The following is a 19,995-nucleotide window of genomic DNA, read 5'->3' as shown; positions in this document are numbered from 1 at the left end:
AGTAGAGACACATCTGCTTAACCCACAAACAGCTAGGATGAAAGGATCCAATTTACCTTCAGGAAAACCAACGTAAGGCACAACTACTCAGAGTACCATATATTTTCAAAGTATTTAGGAATATTTTAATTAGAAAAATAAAGGCAATAAGATTATCTAATAGGTTCTAAAAGTACCCATGAATTAAGTCACTCACATCCCCCCACTTAAAAAGTGAGACACATTTTTAAATCACAACGCTGTTAAACTTTTACAATAAGGAATAAAACCATGTTAGGGTACAAAAATCTGAAATTCTGAGCATGAAAATAATTTATTAGACATCTGACTTTTCAAACATTGGGCCCATTGGAGACAGAATTAACATTGCTCACAGAGGAGAAAAAGTATTCCAGCCAACACCTGTTACATTTCAGATTTCATGGGGAGTCTCTGCGTCCTAAGGACAGCCTTACCCTAAGCATCCATGTATGCGATGCTGACTGGATGAATGATGAGAGATGGTGTCACTGACGAGTGTGACTTCAGGACATTCTTAAGCACAAGAAACAGCACTTCCTGCAGCAAGTCTTTGATAATCAAAAAAGAGGAATACCATCAAATATCACCTGACAGACAGGAAGCAGAATGTATGCATTTTGGCCAATGGGTTGCTATGGATAAAATGTCACAATGAGATTTCTGTAAAATCAAAAGGTAAACTTTAATTAACAGCAAATTTTAATACGTGATTGTGTTACTAAAAAACCAGAGTAAAGAAAATCAAATAACAAAATAGAATTTAGGGAGGAAATGCAGGATTGTAATGTGGAATCATAGCTGTACTTCTTTGGCTAACATTAAAAAATGCCAATTAAACACTTTCAGTCAATTTTTATTTTTTAAAAAAGCAGCAAATCAACATCACAACTTAGGACTAACCTAAATGTGCATCTGACAGTGAAGCACACCTGTACGTGGAGTGGAAAGGTTTTAAAAAAAACCCATCAGATATATGATCTCCAAATCTCCAGATAAATAAACAGCACTCTTTGTAAGCCTTTGTTAAGTGACTCGCAGGGGTCAGAGGTTATTGCTGTGGAGACAAACCTGCAGTACAGTAGCATGAGTCTTGGGCATGAAGCACAATCAGCTTAACAGAGTTAAGTTGAAAACATGGTAAGAAACTGTGTGGAGGAGGGAGGGCAGGGTGAGGCAGAGTNTGTAAGCCAGCTGACCCAAGAACAACAGAGATAGATCTATAACTTTCCAACTGAGACCAGGCATAGTAAATCTCCATTAAAAAAAAAATGGCAATTAAACTTACAATTCCAACAGCCCACAAACCAAATAATAATATTGTAAAAAGAAATTCAAACTATGTTCAGAGAGCTCCACCCCACCATCACTCTGAGCACCCCGAGGAAAATAGAAGCATCCATGACTATCACAGATGAAAACAACATGAACATCACTGGAATCAGTTTTTCNCCACTGAGGTATAAAATCTATATAGAAATCNCATACTATACTATAACAAATTGTACTTCTCATAATTCTTTTTAATTTCCTTTAAACCCTGTTTGACATAATTTTTATTGTTGTAAAAATGTTTTCATGATTCTGAACCTGGCTCCAGTTCTTTCCCACTTACTTTTCTATCGATACTTAACATCCCAGCTACTGATTCTAAGGAAACTCTTCTTCACAAGGCACACTCAGCAGAAATGGCTGACGTGCACCCAAGCTGTAGAAAGTGCATCTATCCCGAGAGCACTTGTGCGCCTGTTTTGGGATCTGAAGGCTTTGCCACTGTTCTTGATGAAGACTCTTGCAGTCTTGTAAACATCAGTGTGCACAGTCTCGCTACTCTGCAGTCTCAAGTCCTGGGAAAGGAAGGCTGGTTCACAGCGAGTGAAAAGCTAGGAGTCTGAGTTTTCAGGGCTGAGAAACCTTCACATCCCACAGAAGAGGAAAACACTTTTCCTTTTTTGCTACTGAAGAATGTGGCAGAATGTATGCTGAGGTAGCCCAGTCAATCCTTCTTTCTTTCTTTGTTGTTGTAAATTTGGTCTCAGAATATTTCTGGAAGGGTGACATTTCGAAGAAGCCACTGCTGGGACCGGCTTCCAGTGCAGTCTCTAATGCTGGGCACCTGGCTGTCCTCTTCTGTGGCTTTATCCAGGCACTGATTGCTGTTCACATGCTGCAGGGTTAACTTCTGAAAGCGGCAGAGGGAAGGAAGCACACAGCTTAACTAGAAAGTGGGAAAAAGCAACCCCCAGCACCGCCTCTCCTTTTCTTGGAGACAGCACTGCACTACTTATCCCTGGATGGCCGAGAACCTGCTATACAAACCAGGCTGGCCTTGAACTCCCAGAAATTCACCTACCTCTGCCTCCCAAGTGCTGGGATTAAAATTGTGGCTGACACTGACACCCCTCCCCCCACCACATTTTATAGTAAAGTAAAAAGAAAACTCCAGGCCAGGTTAGTGATTACTAACCTAGGTTCCTCCAACATATTTCCAAACAACTGTTTCCATGATTTTTCATTTCTCTGAGATAAGGGTACTTGATTCTATGATTCTAAACCTTAAGCTTTTAGAAACAGGGGTCCTTATACAGACTCAATGCACAAGAATGCTGGAGTAGCTGAAACACAGTACGATCAACCATAAGCTTAGATACCAAACCCAGTGGCTGTCCTCGTGCTGAGGGGAGGTGCTGTAGCACACAAAGCACAGGATGTACACGAGGCTGCAAGCCTAGGCAACTTGGGCTTTCTCACTTTTAAAGTAAATATTACCACACAGCCCAGACCTTAAGTCTGTGTGAGGCAGTAACAACAGAGTTGAATTATGTGGTGCCTCACTCACAAAAGAAGCTGTAAATAATCAGGGAGGGAGACAGCTATCTACCTCAAGTTTACATTTTATATTTGATACTTTCAGCCTGATTTTTAGGGTAATTTCTAAAGAGTAAATTCATAATGATCACAATCTACAGTGCATTTGATAATGTGTTCTAAACCAAAGACTGACTGGATGGACTGGTGCAGAGTACACCGCTGAGTGGTACTTGACATGTCAAGTAACCGTAACTATAACCAACACATGTTTATCTGATTTTTTATCTACATCTTCATTTTGACATAATTCTTTTCTCTGTAAGATCTTACTTAAAATTTTATATTCTATTTTACTTTATGTGTATGGGTATTTTACTTGTATGTATACCTGTATGCTATGTGTATGCCTGGCGCCTTTGGAGGTCAGAAGAGGGCATAAGATCTCTTAGAACTGAACCACCATGTAGGTGACAAGAATTGAACCTAGGTCCTCTGTAAGAACAGCCAGTGCTTTTTTTTTTTTTTTTTTTTTTAAAAAAAGATTTATTTATTTAGTAAATGTAAGTCCACTGTAGCTGTCTTCAGACACTCCAGAAGAGGGAGTCAGATCTTGTTACTGATAGCTGTGAGCCACCATGTGGTTGCTGGGATTTGAACTCCAGACCATCGGAAGAGCAGTCGGGTGCTCTTACCCACTGAGCCATCTCACCAGCCCACAGCCAGTGCTCTTAACCACTGAGCCAACTGTCCAGCCCCTGAACCATCATTTTCATGATGCCTCTTTTAACAGTTTTGTTAACTTAAAAGATAGCAAAAACTAATGATGGCACCCATTTCTTTACTTCTAGTTCTGCATTACCCTGTGCTGTGTCCAAGTGAGACTTGGCAAATGACCGTAGACGGTCCCACCACACTGACCTAAGATTCGGTCTCACCTATTTTAACTCTCACAGATGCATGGGAACTGCACCTAGAGGACACTGAAGCTGGGTGGGCGGTGACTGTGCTTCCTTTTCTAAAGCAGGTAGGTGTGGCTTCCTGGCTGAGGATGGGCTTTACAGTGTGACACAGTCTAGCAGCTAGGAAGCCATATTCTACATGCATGGCACACTTCAGTCTTCAGTGCACAATTAAGGGCCTATCCAACTTTCCAAACTCCCTACAAACGTGGTATCCTTCCTCAGGCTCGAGGTCCACAGTACTAAAGCAGAAGAAAACCAAGCACAACAAACCTGTGACTGGACAGTTGTTTTCCATCCAATTTCTAAAAACACACATTTCATTTACTTAGGTTCTTTTCTTTTTTGAGACAAGGCTTACTGTAAGAAGCCGAGCCACAGGAGTGGGGCAGTTACACCCACAGTGGCAAGAGCACACATCTAGAAACAAAGAGAACATCAGGACCATGTGTAGTAGCCGTATTAACAGTACTAGTTACTATTAACACAGAGCTATAGAGTATGAATGTGCCTGGTGACCTGCTGCAGCACCCACTCCTACAGACAGCTGGGTAACTCACCACTGGGTCGTACTCCCAGAGCTGGTTGCCTTTTAGGTGGTGGCATTTGAGCATGGTGACTGGGCCATTAAGTTTGGAAACGTCCAAACAAAGGTCGTCTGTTCTAATTTCTTTGTTGGCAGTGTAAGAGAAAACCTGAAAGGCAAACATGAACCTATGTAAGCTTCAATAGTAAAAAGTACTCAGCAGTTTAGATGCCAACATTTCTACATTTTGTAGCCATGAGACAATGAAAATATCAGAATTAACTTCAACAGACACAGAGGAGCATATGAGCACAGAGATACATGCCAAAACTCAAACTTAAATTTTCCCTGGGCTATACTGAAATAACCTGGAACTATTTTAAGACACGATTTTTTTTTTTTTTTTTGTACATTGTTAAAGTAATGGAAAGATTCAGAAAAGCTATACCAATTTTATACAGAGTAAAGTAAAAACCACCTTAGTTCTCTGTAGGCTGAGTCTATTATTAAGGGCAGTCATTTGTTTTGTTTTGTCTTTTTTCTAATAAGAACAAAATAAATTTTTTTTGTTCAGCAATGTTAATTCAGTTGTCATAGAGGCCTTTAAAAATGTCTTATAAAAATCATTAGAAGCTGGGCGTGGCTGTGTACACCTTTAGTTCCAATAGTCTGGGAGGCAGAGGCAGATGGAATGAGTTCCAAGACATGGAGAAACCCTGTCTGAGGGTAGGCTAGGGTGGTGAGAGAATTCATTACAAGAGGTACATAGATCTCAACTTCAAGGCCATTCTAGTCTATATTAAATGTTGTAAGTTAGCCAAAGCTACACAATGAGATCTATCTAAAAAATAAAATAAAATATATATCAATTATTATATTGAAAGTACCCTTTTCTGGGGCTGGAGAGATGGCTCAGCGGTTAAGAGCACTGACTGCTCTTCCTAGAGGTCCTGAGTTCAATTCCCAGCAACTACATGGTGGCTCACAACCATCTGCAATGGGATCTGATGCCCTCTTCTGGTATGTCTGAAGACAGCTACAGTGTACTCACATATGAAATAAATAAACCTTTAAAAAAAAAAAAAAAAGAAAAAAGAAAAAAAGAAAGAAAGCAGGGGGCTGTGCACAGACAGCCTGGTCTCCAGTTGAGCTTAGGTCTTGAACCCCAGAGGGCAGAAATTTCCACTTGCATGGGACTGCAGGAGTTCGGCCACACCTCCTGGGTACCTGGTCCCTGTCATGTAACTACAACATCCCACAGCCCCCCTGTGTGACTGATAGTCACACAGACAATGTCCCAAGTTCCTGGCATTCTGGCTAGACTCCACCCCTACAGTTACCTGACTATAGCCAGGTGTGCTCCTCCCACAGTTACCCGATAGCCCAGCCCACTATAAAAGGGGCTGCTTGGCCCTGTCTTGCTCTCTAAGCTCTCACTTTTCTTTCTTTCTTTCTTTCTTTCTTTCTTTCTTTCTTTCTTTCTTTCTTTCTTTCTTTCTTTCTTTCTTTCTTTCTTTTTTTTTGGTTTTTCAAGACAGGGTTTCTCCGTGTAGCCCTGGCTGTCCTGGAACTCACTTTGTAGACCAGGCTGGCCTTGTGCCTCCCGAGTGCTGGGATTAAAGGCGTGTGCCACCACACCCGGCGCTCTCACTTTTCTTACTCTCATCTCTAGCTCTCCTTCTCTCTCTCCCTTCGCTCCCTCTCTAGGTGGCCATGGCCGGACTCTCTCTCTCTTTCTACCTTCTCTCTTTCCCCCTGCTTTCTACACTAAAGCTTTAAAACCATAGACTGTCTCTGATCAAGGCCTGCCATGCTTGATTGATGGGATAGGCTTTCCCCTAATGAGCTGTGTTTAACCTCCCGCCCGAAGGCCTTCCTGCACTCAAGTCACAGACCAGACCAAGGACTCTCCTAGTGAGAACCACCCAGCACCCCCCATCCCCTGCCCTCTCCTCCCTTCAGCCCAGGGGCTGAGCAAGCCGCCCCTGGGACCCCCATTCTGTTCTCAGGTCTTCTGCAGTGTCCAGTGGTGTCTGGGATGCCCGAGGCTGAGAACCTGGTACCTAGGACTGCCCCTTGTCCACCACCCGCCAAGCTGGGGTTCATGGCTTCCCACAGCCAAACACCCACCAGGGCCCCGTGCAGTCCTTCTGCATCCGCCCACCCCAAGCTCTGGAACTCTGGCGGGACGCGGGTTTTCTCCCACTCCTTTTATTCCCCCAGTACCCACAGCCCTGCAAGAAAGTACCCTTCACCTAATACTCATTATTATTTTCTTTAAAGATATGAAAATGTTTCCTGAATAATGTTATGGGATTAAAAGAGCAAAATAAAACTAAAAAGCAAAAAAACTAAAAGTTGTTTTGAAAGTTTACTAACACACTCACCTGATTACCTCCCATACCATGACAATTAAAAATTCCAACCTTTTCATTCTCTTTTCTAGCCATGTTATCGAGACACTGATTTGTTTCCACATTTCGTATCTGCGGGACAATGAAGACATCAGGAGTTAGAATGCTGGAGCTTAACTAGAGGAGAGGTACATACAGATATACTAAAAGTCAATTGTTATTATTTCTTTAGTGACACATCTCAAGTATAAATAACAGCTATCTAAGTGGACTTAGGGCCCACTCAATAGGAAGGAATTCATAATTGGTACAGTAAAGACCTAGCCATTCACATGAACTGGTAAAGTCACAGACCCTAAGGGAGAACCTACAACTGCCACTTTCCTAACCAGTATAGTTCCTATCTGGGTAGCTCTCAGTCCTCATTAAGAAGCTTCTTTTTTAAGCAGATGGAGACCACCACAGAAAGCCACAAGTGGTCTAAATACCAAGAAAAGGCTGGGATGTTCAGCCCTGAGTGATATAACCCCTGCAAAGCTCCAGGAACATCATGGAATGAGCAGAAAGATGCACTAGTCAGAGAACCAGGGCTTCTGCCTCAAGATAGTGTCTTCTATATACGACAGGGAAGTCAAGCTGTACCAATGAAATCTCAACAATGTGGCTGCCTAAACATGACCTGCATAAAATAACACCAGCTGACATCCCAATGAAGTTGGGGGAAATCTCACAAGGTCCTACTTCTAGTTAAAGAACTGTAAATGGCTGTTTAGAGAGTGGGAATCAGTTTTCTCCAGGGACAAGCCCCTGATATGTTACCCAATCCCAAATAGTCCTAAACACATGTACATACATAAACATACCTATGTATGTATGTGTAACAATAATTAAAGAGTAAGAGGTTCATAATTTGAGAGAGTTGGGGGACACAGGAGGACCTGGGGGGATAGAGAAGGATGGAAATGGTACAAATGTAGTACTTATACTATGAAGGGTTTTTAAATTTTAAGTTAAAACTGTTCTAATTTGTTCTTATTTCTTTCACTCTTTGAGTAATAAAGCAATTCAAGGACACAAGATGCTGCTTTTGACAATCCCTCTGGTAACGTCTCAGCAGACTGATCTCATTTCCTGGCCAAAAGAGCTTTGGAGATTGGCTTGTGGAAGCAGCCATGGCATGGGCAGTGCAAATTTCCTTTCCCATCACACAGGTACCCACTCCACAACAGGCACTTTACTGAGCCATCAGAAGAGGAACATCTCAAGCCTGGTTGGGTACTTGGACTGCTGTTTAACAGACAGCAGATGCTAAGTAAATGTTAAAACCATTAGAACTGCCCAAACCAACTATTCTGCCCCACTAGCTAAAAAGGGAAAGGTCAGGTTGCCTCTCTTAATGGTTTTTTACAATACTCATGGATTAACAACTATAAGCTATTATGATAAAACATTTACTTTGGTTCCAAATCCTACACTACAAGTTCTGGAAGGCAGACTTGGTTGAAGACATCATAACAATATTGTTCCAGAAATAAGACTTTTCATCTGGATGTGACTTGGTACAAAAAGACCACAGTCTGTATGTCTGAGATACTGGCAAGAAGACCATTTGGTAAAGCCTGGTCACTCAGGAAGCTAACAGGCAGAAAAAGTTAAGATGCCAACTGCCTTGACAACCATCTGCTATGAGTTGGACAGGTATCACCTTTTAATTTGCACAAACCCCAGCCCATCTAATAATGCCTTGGCATTGTCCAACACTGGGTCAGTTCAAAGAAAAACCTTTCATTCACCAGTCTAAAGGCATGGTTGCTCTAAATCCTTGAGAGGCATGTCACTAAACCTAGATTTTTCTCACTGAAAGGGGAGAATGTGCAGGAAAGGGGGGTGGGGTGGGCTCATGGTTTTACTCACCAGAATCAGTTCCCCATGTGCTCACCTACAGCCTGAGTTTCTCTTTGCCCTCTTTCCCCAAGACTACCACTAACAACCCGTTTTACTCTCAACCAATAATCTGTATTAACCTGAACACAAGGGGACTTCTCAAGCGTCAACACAAAATTCGACCACTCTCATCTGACCTGTACTTGATCCCATCTCTGCTTGCTATTCTGTCCCAAGAGATGAGCTGCCTATGTTCTATTCTTTATAAACTCTCCTCTCTGAATCCCTCTCCTATCAATTTAAATGCGTGAGAGGAAGACCCAGGGTAAGCATCACCACAGCCAGTTCCTAGCAGACAGCCCAGAAGGGTTTAGTGCATTCACACTGTTGTCTAACAGTTCTTCAGCACTTTGCAGCTTACAAATCTGAACCGCTTTAGCCACTAAGCAAAGCATCTTTTCTACCTCTATCTGTTTCTGGTAGCCTCTACTTTCTGTTTCCATGCACACAACTATTATAGGTACTTTACAGAAGTGGAATTACACATAATTTTTTGCCACCAGCCTACTTCACTTAAGCAAAATATCTTCCCAGTGCATTTATGAGGCAGAATCCATCAGGACACTGTCCTTTTGAAGGCTGGGTCCTATATGCACATGCCACTTCTTGCTTACCATTCATGTGACTGCAAATCTGAATTGCCTGGGCCATGTAGGTTTGTCAACAGTGCTGCCATGGAACATGTCTGTCCCTAAGATCCCTCACACCCGGAGGTTAGGTCACCACATCACACGATAGCTGTATTTTACTTGAGTGCTGATCAAGAGCACTATCACTGAGTATCCCAGTAATGTAGCGTTAACTTTCTGAGGAACTCTCTGTTGTTTTCCAGAGCACTTGTATCATTTTATAGTCCCTCCAACAACATACAGAGGACCTGACTCTCCCACATCTCTGCCTATACTTGCTGCTATTTTTGACAGAAATTATCTTAAGGCGTGGGAGGCTGGCTTGGTCAAATTTTCTCTTTTAGGTCATTCTCATAAGCACAGGCTTCTTTCCTTCTTTTTAAAATAGCAAACCCACTTAAGACATTTATTCAATACTGGAATTTAAGTCTGAATCTAATCATGACCACCAACCCTTAGGCAACAAAAGCTGCTCATCATTGTTCAGGTTTGAAGGCCAGCATCCCAGTAAGGTTCTGACGGAGACTGTTGGATTACAAAGGACCCGTTGTATTAAAGTAGTTTCCACAGGTGCATCTCAAGTTATTGGCACCACATTATAAAGAGTACTTAGACAAGTATACCGCAACCTTACATACCTTGCTTAAGTTTATAGGTTGGCAGACAAGTCATTCTGACTTGACTTAGGAAACCAGCTAATGACAGCCACAAGCAGATACAAGACTTGAGCCTCTCAAAGTTGCATTTACATTTTTAAAGATTTGTCTTATATTTTTGTGCACTATGTATGTGCCTACTGCCCATGGAAGTCAGAAGAGGGCATCAGATCCCCTAGGACTAGAGTTATAGATGGTTGTAAGCTACTACATAGGTGCTAGAAATCAAACCCAGGTCCTCTGCAAGAGCATCAAGTGCTTGTAACTACAAAGCCTATTCTCCACCAAGTTTTACTTCTTTTACCATTACTCCTAATTTTTACAAATGATGGTCATTAGCCCCATTCTTACATAAATTGCCTTGTATCTAGGTACAGCATGATTCCAAGGAGATCAACACATTCTTAATAAAATGTTTAAGAATCCTGCTATAACCAAGGCTTCAAGCTGTACCAGACCCTGAAAAGTACCTGGGAAAAAAAACTCAGCACACAGTTTTATTTTTATAAAAATTAATAAATTTTCTCCCCTTTCCCATATTCTCCTCTATTACCCACTTCTCTACATTACTTTATAGCAAAATGCCTTGCCTTGCAAGATTAGTACACATTCAGAATTTATGTCTCCCCCACTCTCTTGAAGCACCAGAGACCCTAATACTCTCGTGGCCACGCTCTCAATGCCGAGGCAGAAGGCACTAACACCATCTCCGACAAATTCTCCATACTCGTCGTATTGGTCTTCTCTACAGCATCCAACATTAGTTGAGCACTTCTGTTCCCTCAAGTCTTTGAGTTTTCACTCTCCTGCTCTTTTAACTTCACAGTCTACTTTTTTGTTTTGATTTTTTAGACAGGGTCTCCTTATGTAACTTTGGAACTCACTATGTAGACTTGGCTGACCTCAAGCATGCAATCCTGCCTCTGTCCTCCCAAGTACTAGGATTAGTAACGTCTGTGGCTTCCAAACTGTTCTAGCTGCCTATGGCTGGGTCCTCTATTATTTGATCCTCTATTTAGTATATGTGTATGTATGAGTGAGGGTTTATATTTACAATGATGACTACCTTGGTTGTCAGTCACTTTGAAGTGGACTCTTCCCCTTTTGCTTTGCAATTTGCCACTGTATAAATCTGGCTAACTGACCCAGGAATGTCAGATAGACTCCTGTCTCTGCCTCCTATCTCACCACGGAAGCACTGGGATTATAGAGACATACACCTGTGCTCAGTCTTGCATGAGTTCATGGGATCTGAACTCAGGTCCTTGTGTTTGTGACTCAAATGTCATGCTCACTGAGCCACCCCCCTAGTTTCCCCTTGTTATGGTTTTATTACCTGCCTACTTGTTTTCTTCTAGATAAGTGAGCTCCCTACTGTTTTGGGGATATCAAGTACATACTTATCTTAGGAACCTTTGCACTCCTTCCTCCCTTGCTCTGAAACTTTTACCTCAGCAATGTACATGGCTTAGTTAGTAACTTTCTTCAGGTTTCTACCCACAAATTCCCTTAGGGGGTACCCTCCTCAACAACCCTACATAATACAGCATGGTCTCATGCTCTGTCTCATCTGCCCTAGCCACTATCTGAGATACCCCATAAACATCAACAAGAGTGGGGTTTTCACTTTATCTTATGCCATGGAGGCACTCAAACAGTTGTTAAATGAATAAAAATCAGTGAAGAAATCCCTACTTACAGAGATGGGGTTACATACTCTGAGTGTCAAGGAGACTAAAGCTGAAGGTACGGCTGTGGCCTTCTTGTATCCATGTGCAATTATGCTTACAAAAGGAAATCTGTTCTATTGACTTCTATTACAAAATAGATGGATTTCCCCTCTACTTGGGTTTTTAATTTTTTCTATGTGAGTTTTGTCATTCAAGTGCATAAAGACCTGCAGCAAATTACAGATGGCCTGTGTTCAGCTGCTTCAACAGCAGCACAGTCCTATTTCCTGATCTATCAACCCAATGGAAACTGCACATTTTCCGAGGGGCAGGAAGGGAAAGCATAGTACCTATACTGTCAAGTAAAAAGGAGGAGGGAAGGAACACAAAGCCAGTCTCACCAACTGGAGGAAATGCTTCCAAGACCAGCTGCCACAACTGGTGAGGACAAGGAGCACAGCAGTGACTGCCCCTAACTGCATACCCCAGGCTGGAGGACACAGACTTTCAGGTTGGGAGCAATCTGGTCTCTAAGACAACTGCTCAACCCTGGTGCAATTGTATAAAAGTGACCCAAGGCAGTAATAAAGCACGGGCATGGAAACAGGCTGGACTTATCCTAGACACCAGTGTCCCATCCCCAACAGAGACAGTCAATATATGCCTATGCTCCTCAAAGAACCTGCCCTTTGCCCTCTCTGAAATCCTTCAGAGATTTTAACTTCTAAGAGTGTCTCAGAAGAAAATTATGCCAAATTCCAACCATAGAAGTTTATTAGAGGGAGGAATGACCGACTATAATGTGACAAGGCAGAAGTCCTATGTCCCCTGGAAAAGACAGACATGTAGACAATAAAGAAGGGCCAATAGCCAGAAGACAGTTGGTAATTACTATTCACATAATGCTATCAAAGAACTCTTGAAGACAGCAATGTTTAAACTTATAAACAACTATAAAAAAATGACCTTTACCCCACAGATCAGTAAAAACAAATTCCTTTCATACTTTCATACATTTGTTCCTATATTATTGTTATGAGCACCTAAACTGATGCTAAATCTATACTAGGCTGTTGAAAATTACCACCTTGAACTAACAAATAGGATCTTAGGAAGTTAGATTATTGAAAAAGACAGTTCAGTTCTTTATGGTTTAATAAACTAGAGTACTCTAATGAAGGAATAGTCCAATGTTTTTGCTTCAAAAATTTGGAGCCGGAGTAGTCAACTTACAAGTGGTACTTATAAGTAGTAATTCAGTGATGCACACAAGAATCTCTAAGGTGACCATGGAAACAAAGACATGACTACCTCTAAGAGGAAGTCAACAGATGAGAATACAAAAAAAAAAGTTCCTTCTTGGAATGAAGGGAGGAAAAAGTTACTAAAGATTATGGAAGATGGTTGGTTTTCTTCCAAGAGAAGAAATAACTCAGACTTGCAGGAGAATTCTGACTTAGAGATTAAACTTTTAAACAATGTTTTAAAAGACTCAACTCTAGTCTAAGAAAGATCGAACTGATTTTTTTTCGTGGGGGGGGTATCTCTAGTATATAACTCAAATTCATAGAAATCCACCTGCCTCTACCTCCCAGTGCTCAGATTCAATGCATGTGTCACTACACCTGTCTCCAATTTGAGTTCTTAAAACATAGAACAGAGGTCTGGCTAGACATAGATAGATAGATAGATAGATAGATAGATAGATAGATAGATAGATAGATAAATAGATAAATAGCCAGCATATTATAAACAAGATACAAGAAACTGTTTACTGTCAAGGTCACTATAACAGACGGCAACATCTTTTTCATATGAGATCTTTTAGTATAGGCATGCACTGGAATTAAAAAGTACAACTAATTTGCAAATTTGTCTTATTTATAAGCATTAATAAGCCAATTATTTCAAGAAAAATAATGCTTAGTTCTAAGAGAAGCAACATGGAACATCACAAGACACAAACATGTATTTCCAATTTCCATGTTAAAACTGTGAAACTTAAAATTCTCAAAGGAAAATAAACATGTACCCCAAATGTATGTACAGAAAATGTGTCAACCCTCCTTGTCAAGATATTGTCACTGAAATTTCTCAGGCTTTGATCTGGACTAAACCAAGGGTATTAGCTTTAGAAGGTACAGGTTTCAAGTAAATGGCTTAGCTTGTTAAAATACGTACACTGACGACATTGCTACATTTAATTAAAAAATATTTATTTTAATTTATGTGCGTTTAACCAGCCTGTATATATGTGTACCATGGATAGGCCTAGTTCTCTCTGGGGCCAGAAGAGGACACTGGATCCCCTGAAATTGGAGTTGCAAGATTTCACCTTATGAGGCAAACTATTTCCTTACCCATACTTGAGGTTAAATACACTTTAATAATGAAGGCTCTTTAAGAACCTTAGAGGTTAGAAGTTTCAACTTCTTAAAGACATAATAACTATACAGAATACATAGTATATGTATGTATGCACATATGTATGCATGTATGTATGTATACACATATTCTTATTTTTACCTCTCCCAATGAGAAATAGTGACGAGGAATTTGAGAATCAGGGTAAATATTTTCTAGGTACCAAGAGAAAGGTTTGCATTGTAGTTTACGTCTCAGACCAAGTCTTGATGATATATCTCCATAATCTACCTTTGTAACACCTGTTGAAAGAAATAATTGACTGATTTATTAGAGTTCTGATTGGTAGCACATGTCTGCTTATATGCTCATTCTCACAAAGCAGCTGAATGGGAAACGGGCAGTTATTAGGTGATATATGGGCTCTAAGTGGTATGCTATGGACCCACTTCCCAGAATAGAAAACAATGATAAAGCATGTATTTTAATTTTTTTCAAAGAAAAAAAACATGTGAGAATGCAACACATACTAATATTAAACAACAATAAGCTACATAAGGATCAAAAAACTTTAATGTACATTAAGGTAAAAAAAACTCAATTAAGATCTTTGTCGTAAATATTAAACAGTACAACCATTTCCAGTCAGCTTTCTCTCCTATAACTCTCTGAACTATGTTCACAGCCATTCGAGTCTTGAAGAATTCTCACTGAACACTGAAGGCAGAATAGAAAGTATCAAGAATACTTTCAGACAGGCTTACTGCTGAGGAGGAGGAGGACAGATACACACCAAAGCCCAATTATTCTTGTACAGAACCCTCTTGAGGAATGCTATGGGCTCCGTACTGGCTTCATGACATGAGATGATTTCATAAAAGCCCTACAGCAGCATGGAGGGCCTGCTTATGGAGGCTGCTCATAACACACTTCTGAGGTGGCACTGTTTTATGGGGCAGGGGATGTGGCTCAGTTGGGAGTACCTCCAGCAACAATACAATCTTGGCCCAGTGAGATGGCTTAGTGGAAAAAGATTCTTGCTAACAAAACTTGAAGACCTGAGTTCAATCCCTGGCATCCATATGGTAGAAAGAGAGAGAATCAACTCCCACAAGTTAAATGTGGAGTTAACACATGAACTGTGGCACATGTACACCTGCTCGGATTAAAAAATAATTATAAACATACAAAAAGAAAAGTATACTCTTGTATAAATCATTCAATATACACTAACCTGGAGAAATTATATAGAAGAAATTCTTGAATTCATCCATCCATACTTCTGCAAGCCGCCTGTTATTCTTATTGATAATCTGCCCTGTCCCTCCTGGAAATGTGTAAGGTGTAGCTTTCCGAAACACATGACCAACATGGGAGCAAGTCACTATTTCCAAAGTTCCTCCACACTGCCAAATCTGAAAAGAGCAGGGCCTGGCTTAGTGAATTAGTGACTACCTAACAAAGGCTCCTGTAGGATTCATGCATAGTTTTCTTTTCAATGGAAAGGGCTTTACTTTTATTTATAACCATGAATGGAAAAAGCTATACTGGTAAATTTTCCCTAAAATGTCTCCAAATTACCAAATTTGAATTAAAGAGCAAAGCAGAGTGTGTTGGATATGTAGTTTAAAATTCAGACAACAAGCCTGGCTATGGTGGTCTATGATGCATTTAATACCAACATTCAGGAAGTAGAGACAATGGATCTCCAGGAGTTAAAACCAGCCTGTCTATTTAGAGAGTTCCAGGCCAGCTAATATTACACAGTGAAACCGTCTCAAAAAGAAACAACGAGGTTTAGGGCTCAGAGATTCTGCTCTGGTATATAATCAATACTGCCTAGGATCGAGTGTTTTGCAAAATCTTGGTCAAAATCAGATGAAGATACAGAATAAATCATAGAATAGTGTAATGTCTTGCGACAGTTCTCTAAATGCAGATGACCATGTCAGCAAGGACGAATGTCAGAAATGCTCAAACATGTTTGATGTGGCTTATGATTTAACATTACACTACACACATACCCATGATCATGGAGTACCCAAATCTTTTCTATTTCTGCCTCTCCAAACTTGTGCCACTAATAACATATCACATAGAACAGACACTACCATGATTTCTTCAACAACACACAATACATGTCCTACTCTATTTGTTCAATCAATGCACACATGGGAAAGAGAATCAAGAACAGACTTATATTCTTGATTCAATGCAATTGTTTCAAAATATATTTTTGTATCATAAACAAAGCTATATTTGCAAGTAATATCCACATTTTGAAACAAACCTGCCTTTGTTAAACATTCAGTCTGTCTACCTCAGGTCTCCCAGGGTTGCACTGGGTTGAATCAGAGCTGGATGGGGTTTCCCTGAAGCTGTCATGCCACTCCTCTTCTTTACAGGCAGGCGGAGTCATTAGTAGCAAGTGCTTCCTGCTTCCACCTGCAGCACACTCGGGTTTTGTCTCTACTGTAATATGCTATGTGTTAGAAGCTATTAGCAGCGTGCATTACCACCTAACATGCTGATAGTAGTGAATATGACATGAAAGGTCACCTGGGTTGAATTAACTGAGGAGTAATTCCAAATGCTGTACGCATTTCTTCTTTTCTGTGGTGGATGTGTATGCACGCGCGCGCGCGCGCGCGCGTGTGTGTGTGTGTGTGTGTGTGTGTGTGTGTGCGCGTGTGCGTGTGTGTGTAGGGAGGTCAGAGGTTAATGCTGGGTGTCTTTATAAATCACTCTCTACCTTATTTTTTTGGGACAGGATCTCTCAATGAAACCAGAGTTCACTGGTTTAGCTATAGATTCTACTGTCTTGATTTCTCCAGAACTGGGATTACAGCTTGCATTGATTGTCATGCCTAACCGTTAAAAAAAAAAAATTAAGCAATTAATTTACTTGGTATGTGTATGTCAGAGGACAACTTGTAGGGGTCAGTTCTCTCCTTCTGTCATGTGGACTCAGACTGTAGGAAGACTTCGCCCACCGAGCCACCTAAGCACATCTATGTCCAGCTTCTTCTTAAGGTGGGACCTAGGAATCAAACTCAGATCTCCTTGTGTATATGTCAAGCACTTTACTGACTGAACTATCTCCATAACTGTTGTCGCCTTTTATTGAAAAATATAAAATCAATAAGGTAACCAGATTTAATAAGAGCAATTTTCAAGTAGATAAGAAATATATAATACAATAAAATTGTTTTCACAGTTACACATCAAAGCAGCCTGTTTAAATTACAAATTGTGTCTATTTAGTTGCTGATGCCTGAATACTTCCTTAAAATAACAGAAATTGAGAACTGAAGGATTATGCATAGGTTTAAAAACTAGACTATTAAAGATAACTGGATTATTTACTGAAATTGTTTTTTAAAGTTTTCCATGTCATCCAACTTTTTATAGGCTGAGGGTTCTAGAGTCAGATTAAACTCACTGAATTTTATTTCTTATATGAACAACAAAAAATAATGAACACATATTTGTGGTTAAGTAAAATATTTTATTTTTTGTTAAAGGGAACTTACCCTAAATGAAATTTCTAGGTTTTCTCCTCCCCAAATATCCATTCCAGCATCATATGTTCCAATTTCCTGAAAGTAATCTCTGTCTATTGAAAAAAGGCCTCCAGCCATTGTAGGTGTTCTGAAATTCAATCATAATACTATGCCATTAATTTTAATAATTTAAAATCTATCACCAGTGTTTTGATAAAAGTAGTATACTTCTACAGTTGTTATAACTACAGAACAATGCTTCCTCTTACCCTCTTCAGCAATGTTTATGTCTGTGGGGTTTTCAGTGTCAGGCATGATCTGTACCTGTCCACGCTCTGTTTAAGCCCTAAGTATGCTTCTTGTCCTTAGCATCTTCCTTGATCTTTAGTACTGATGGACTTTTTAATCTCACAGTTCTTAAATTGAATGTTTCTCATAATCTCCATTTGACCAGGTACTTGACTCCAAAATCTTAGCAAGTAAAAAGGTAGTTGACTATTTTATTCTAGACTTGGGTTAGGGTTAAAATGCCAAGTTCCAACGGGTAGCAAATACTGTAAAAATGGTAGGTTAAAACAGGATGAAAACAAAGAGACCCTTTCCTAGATTTACAAAAATCTTAAAGGAGAGAAGAGGATGCAGTGCAGAGTAACATCAGCAGTCTCCTTCTAAAGGGACCGCCGTGCTAACCACCCATGGCATGTCTACTGCAAAAGACAAGTCCGGGTGTGCGGAGGGTGGTGTGGAGGTAACAGCACGGAGAATTAAGTAAGCAGAGGAATGATAATGAAAGAGGGTTTAAATAAATGGGTATCCATGGTTTTAGTTAACCACTGATTTCCATGAAAGATAAATGTAAAAGGGGAAAAACAGACTCCAGCAGGAGAAAATACAAGTTCTTGACTCCAGAGCTAAGGCTCCTAAGAAGTCATTGACCCACATTGTTCCAGGCCCCGCTAGGGCAGCAGCATTGTCTCTCAAGTGAAAGCTGTAATTTACAAAGTCTTCAAATGTCTAAGAGTCCTTGATTTAACACTGATCTGTATGTACTAAGACACTAAGAGCTTCCTTTTTCTGGTAAGAACTCAGGCTGGAAAAGAGTGAGTGGGAAAAAATAAATCTCTTTGACTTCTCCAGAATTGGATTTGAATTTAAAGGAGAACAGACCAGAGAAACTCCGAATCGGAGAAAGTGGTATTCCATTACTACAGACGCTGCAGGTGGATGCACCTGGAGTAAATACTAGGGTTTCTGTCTATGTAGCAAGCCTCAAGGTCATGTCTTTACCAGCATGCTCTTTATGCCTTCCTGAATAAAGCCACATGTGATCAAGTATAGTAATAAAAAAAAAATACACATTAATGGAAATTCCATTATACTAATTCTATTATATTAATTCTAGTTATTTTTAGCATCTTATTTGATTCTTAGTACTCATGAACTTTCTATCTTAGACCCCTTAAATTGAATGTATTTCTCATAATCTCCATTTAGCATTGTGAGGACCAAGCTTTTCTAAGTTTAAAAGTTAGTAAGTACCACCCAGATGGTACATGCTAGTAAAATGTTACAGCACAAGACACAACTTTGAGCTAGTATTTAACATAAGGACACAACTGATTGAGGAGTAGCTTGATTTAAACACAGACTAAACTTAGAAATCTGAAATGTTTTCATACAGAAAAGAAAGAATATATGTATGTTATCATCACTTATCACGTATACTAGGAGTTTACAGAATGAAAAAAAATAACTTTGTTAACTAGAGGGGGAAAATCCCTCTTTAAAAAATATGTGAAATACGTACAAAGTATACAATAACTTTGTTTCTCAAAGAACACCTTTAACCCCATGATAAAGTGTCACAACTCTACAATATACTAGAAAGAAAATGTCTGACAAATTACCTGACAGGAAGAGTCCGGTCCCCTTTCCTTCTGTCCATTTCTCGCTGGGGAACAGGATACCAACGAAAATTGAGCTTCCAGTTGAATCCACCATAGGTCATGTCAGAGCCCGCCATGTACTCGAAAGTGTCATCACTGATCACATCGATGATAGGACACACCACTGTTCTCCTGAGGTCATAAAAGCAAATTTAAAATCTTAAATTGTACCTACTTACCATAACAACTATACAACTAAACAATGCTAAGGTTTCTTTATGCCATAATCTATACCAACTCACTATCAAAATCATTTGTTGGCTGAGAGCCTTCTGTCTTTTTGCGTTTCTTCTTTTATACACACTCTTTACTATCTGAAACTTGGAAAATATTATAAAGTATTTCAAAAATTAATTTTTAGTGATACACAATCCTTTTTAGACAAAATTTTTCTTTGTAAACAACTCATCATTTCTATTCTTCAGTATTTTGTTAGTGGGGAAGTAAGTATATAATCTGCTTTCAGGGAAAATGTCCAGCACTGATGTTATGTAATTAATGGCAACATTCAGTACTGTTTTCTAGCCATGTTATATACTTGCATACATATTTCTCCCTATGGTTAATAGCTTTATCATAATGCTATTAACTTTGAAGTTGATTTCTTATATTTTT

The 19,995-nt window shown here is 39.9% G+C and overlaps 1 protein-coding gene across 2 annotated transcripts in view; it reads right to left on the bottom strand.

Annotated features, from left to right (window-relative positions):
• Positions 1-297: 297 nt before the first annotated feature.
• The window catches only part of Galnt1 (polypeptide N-acetylgalactosaminyltransferase 1), a 67,986-nt gene continuing 48,288 nt past the window's right edge, over positions 298-19,995 (bottom strand). Inside the window, exons 7-13 of one of the 2 annotated variants that reach the window (XM_021214613.2) lie at positions 19,342-19,512; positions 17,465-17,582; positions 15,166-15,346; positions 14,094-14,233; positions 6,702-6,800; positions 4,349-4,483; positions 298-2,200 (exon numbers count right to left, since the gene is read on the bottom strand). In XM_021214613.2, coding sequence (XP_021070272.1) covers positions 2,054-2,200; positions 4,349-4,483; positions 6,702-6,800; positions 14,094-14,233; positions 15,166-15,346; positions 17,465-17,582; positions 19,342-19,512 — 991 coding nt within the window. In that variant the 3' untranslated portion in view covers positions 298-2,053. The remainder of the gene's footprint in view (positions 2,201-4,348; positions 4,484-6,701; positions 6,801-14,093; positions 14,234-15,165; positions 15,347-17,464; positions 17,583-19,341; positions 19,513-19,995) is intronic. The other variant, XM_029546936.1, reaches the window with a different exon arrangement.

Source organism: Mus pahari, chromosome 15 (genome assembly GCF_900095145.1).
Source record: "Mus pahari chromosome 15, PAHARI_EIJ_v1.1, whole genome shotgun sequence".
NCBI classification, from domain to species: domain Eukaryota; kingdom Metazoa; phylum Chordata; class Mammalia; order Rodentia; family Muridae; genus Mus; species Mus pahari.
Note: the sequence above shows the minus strand (reverse complement) of the source record. Positions and strands in the feature narration are given on the sequence as shown.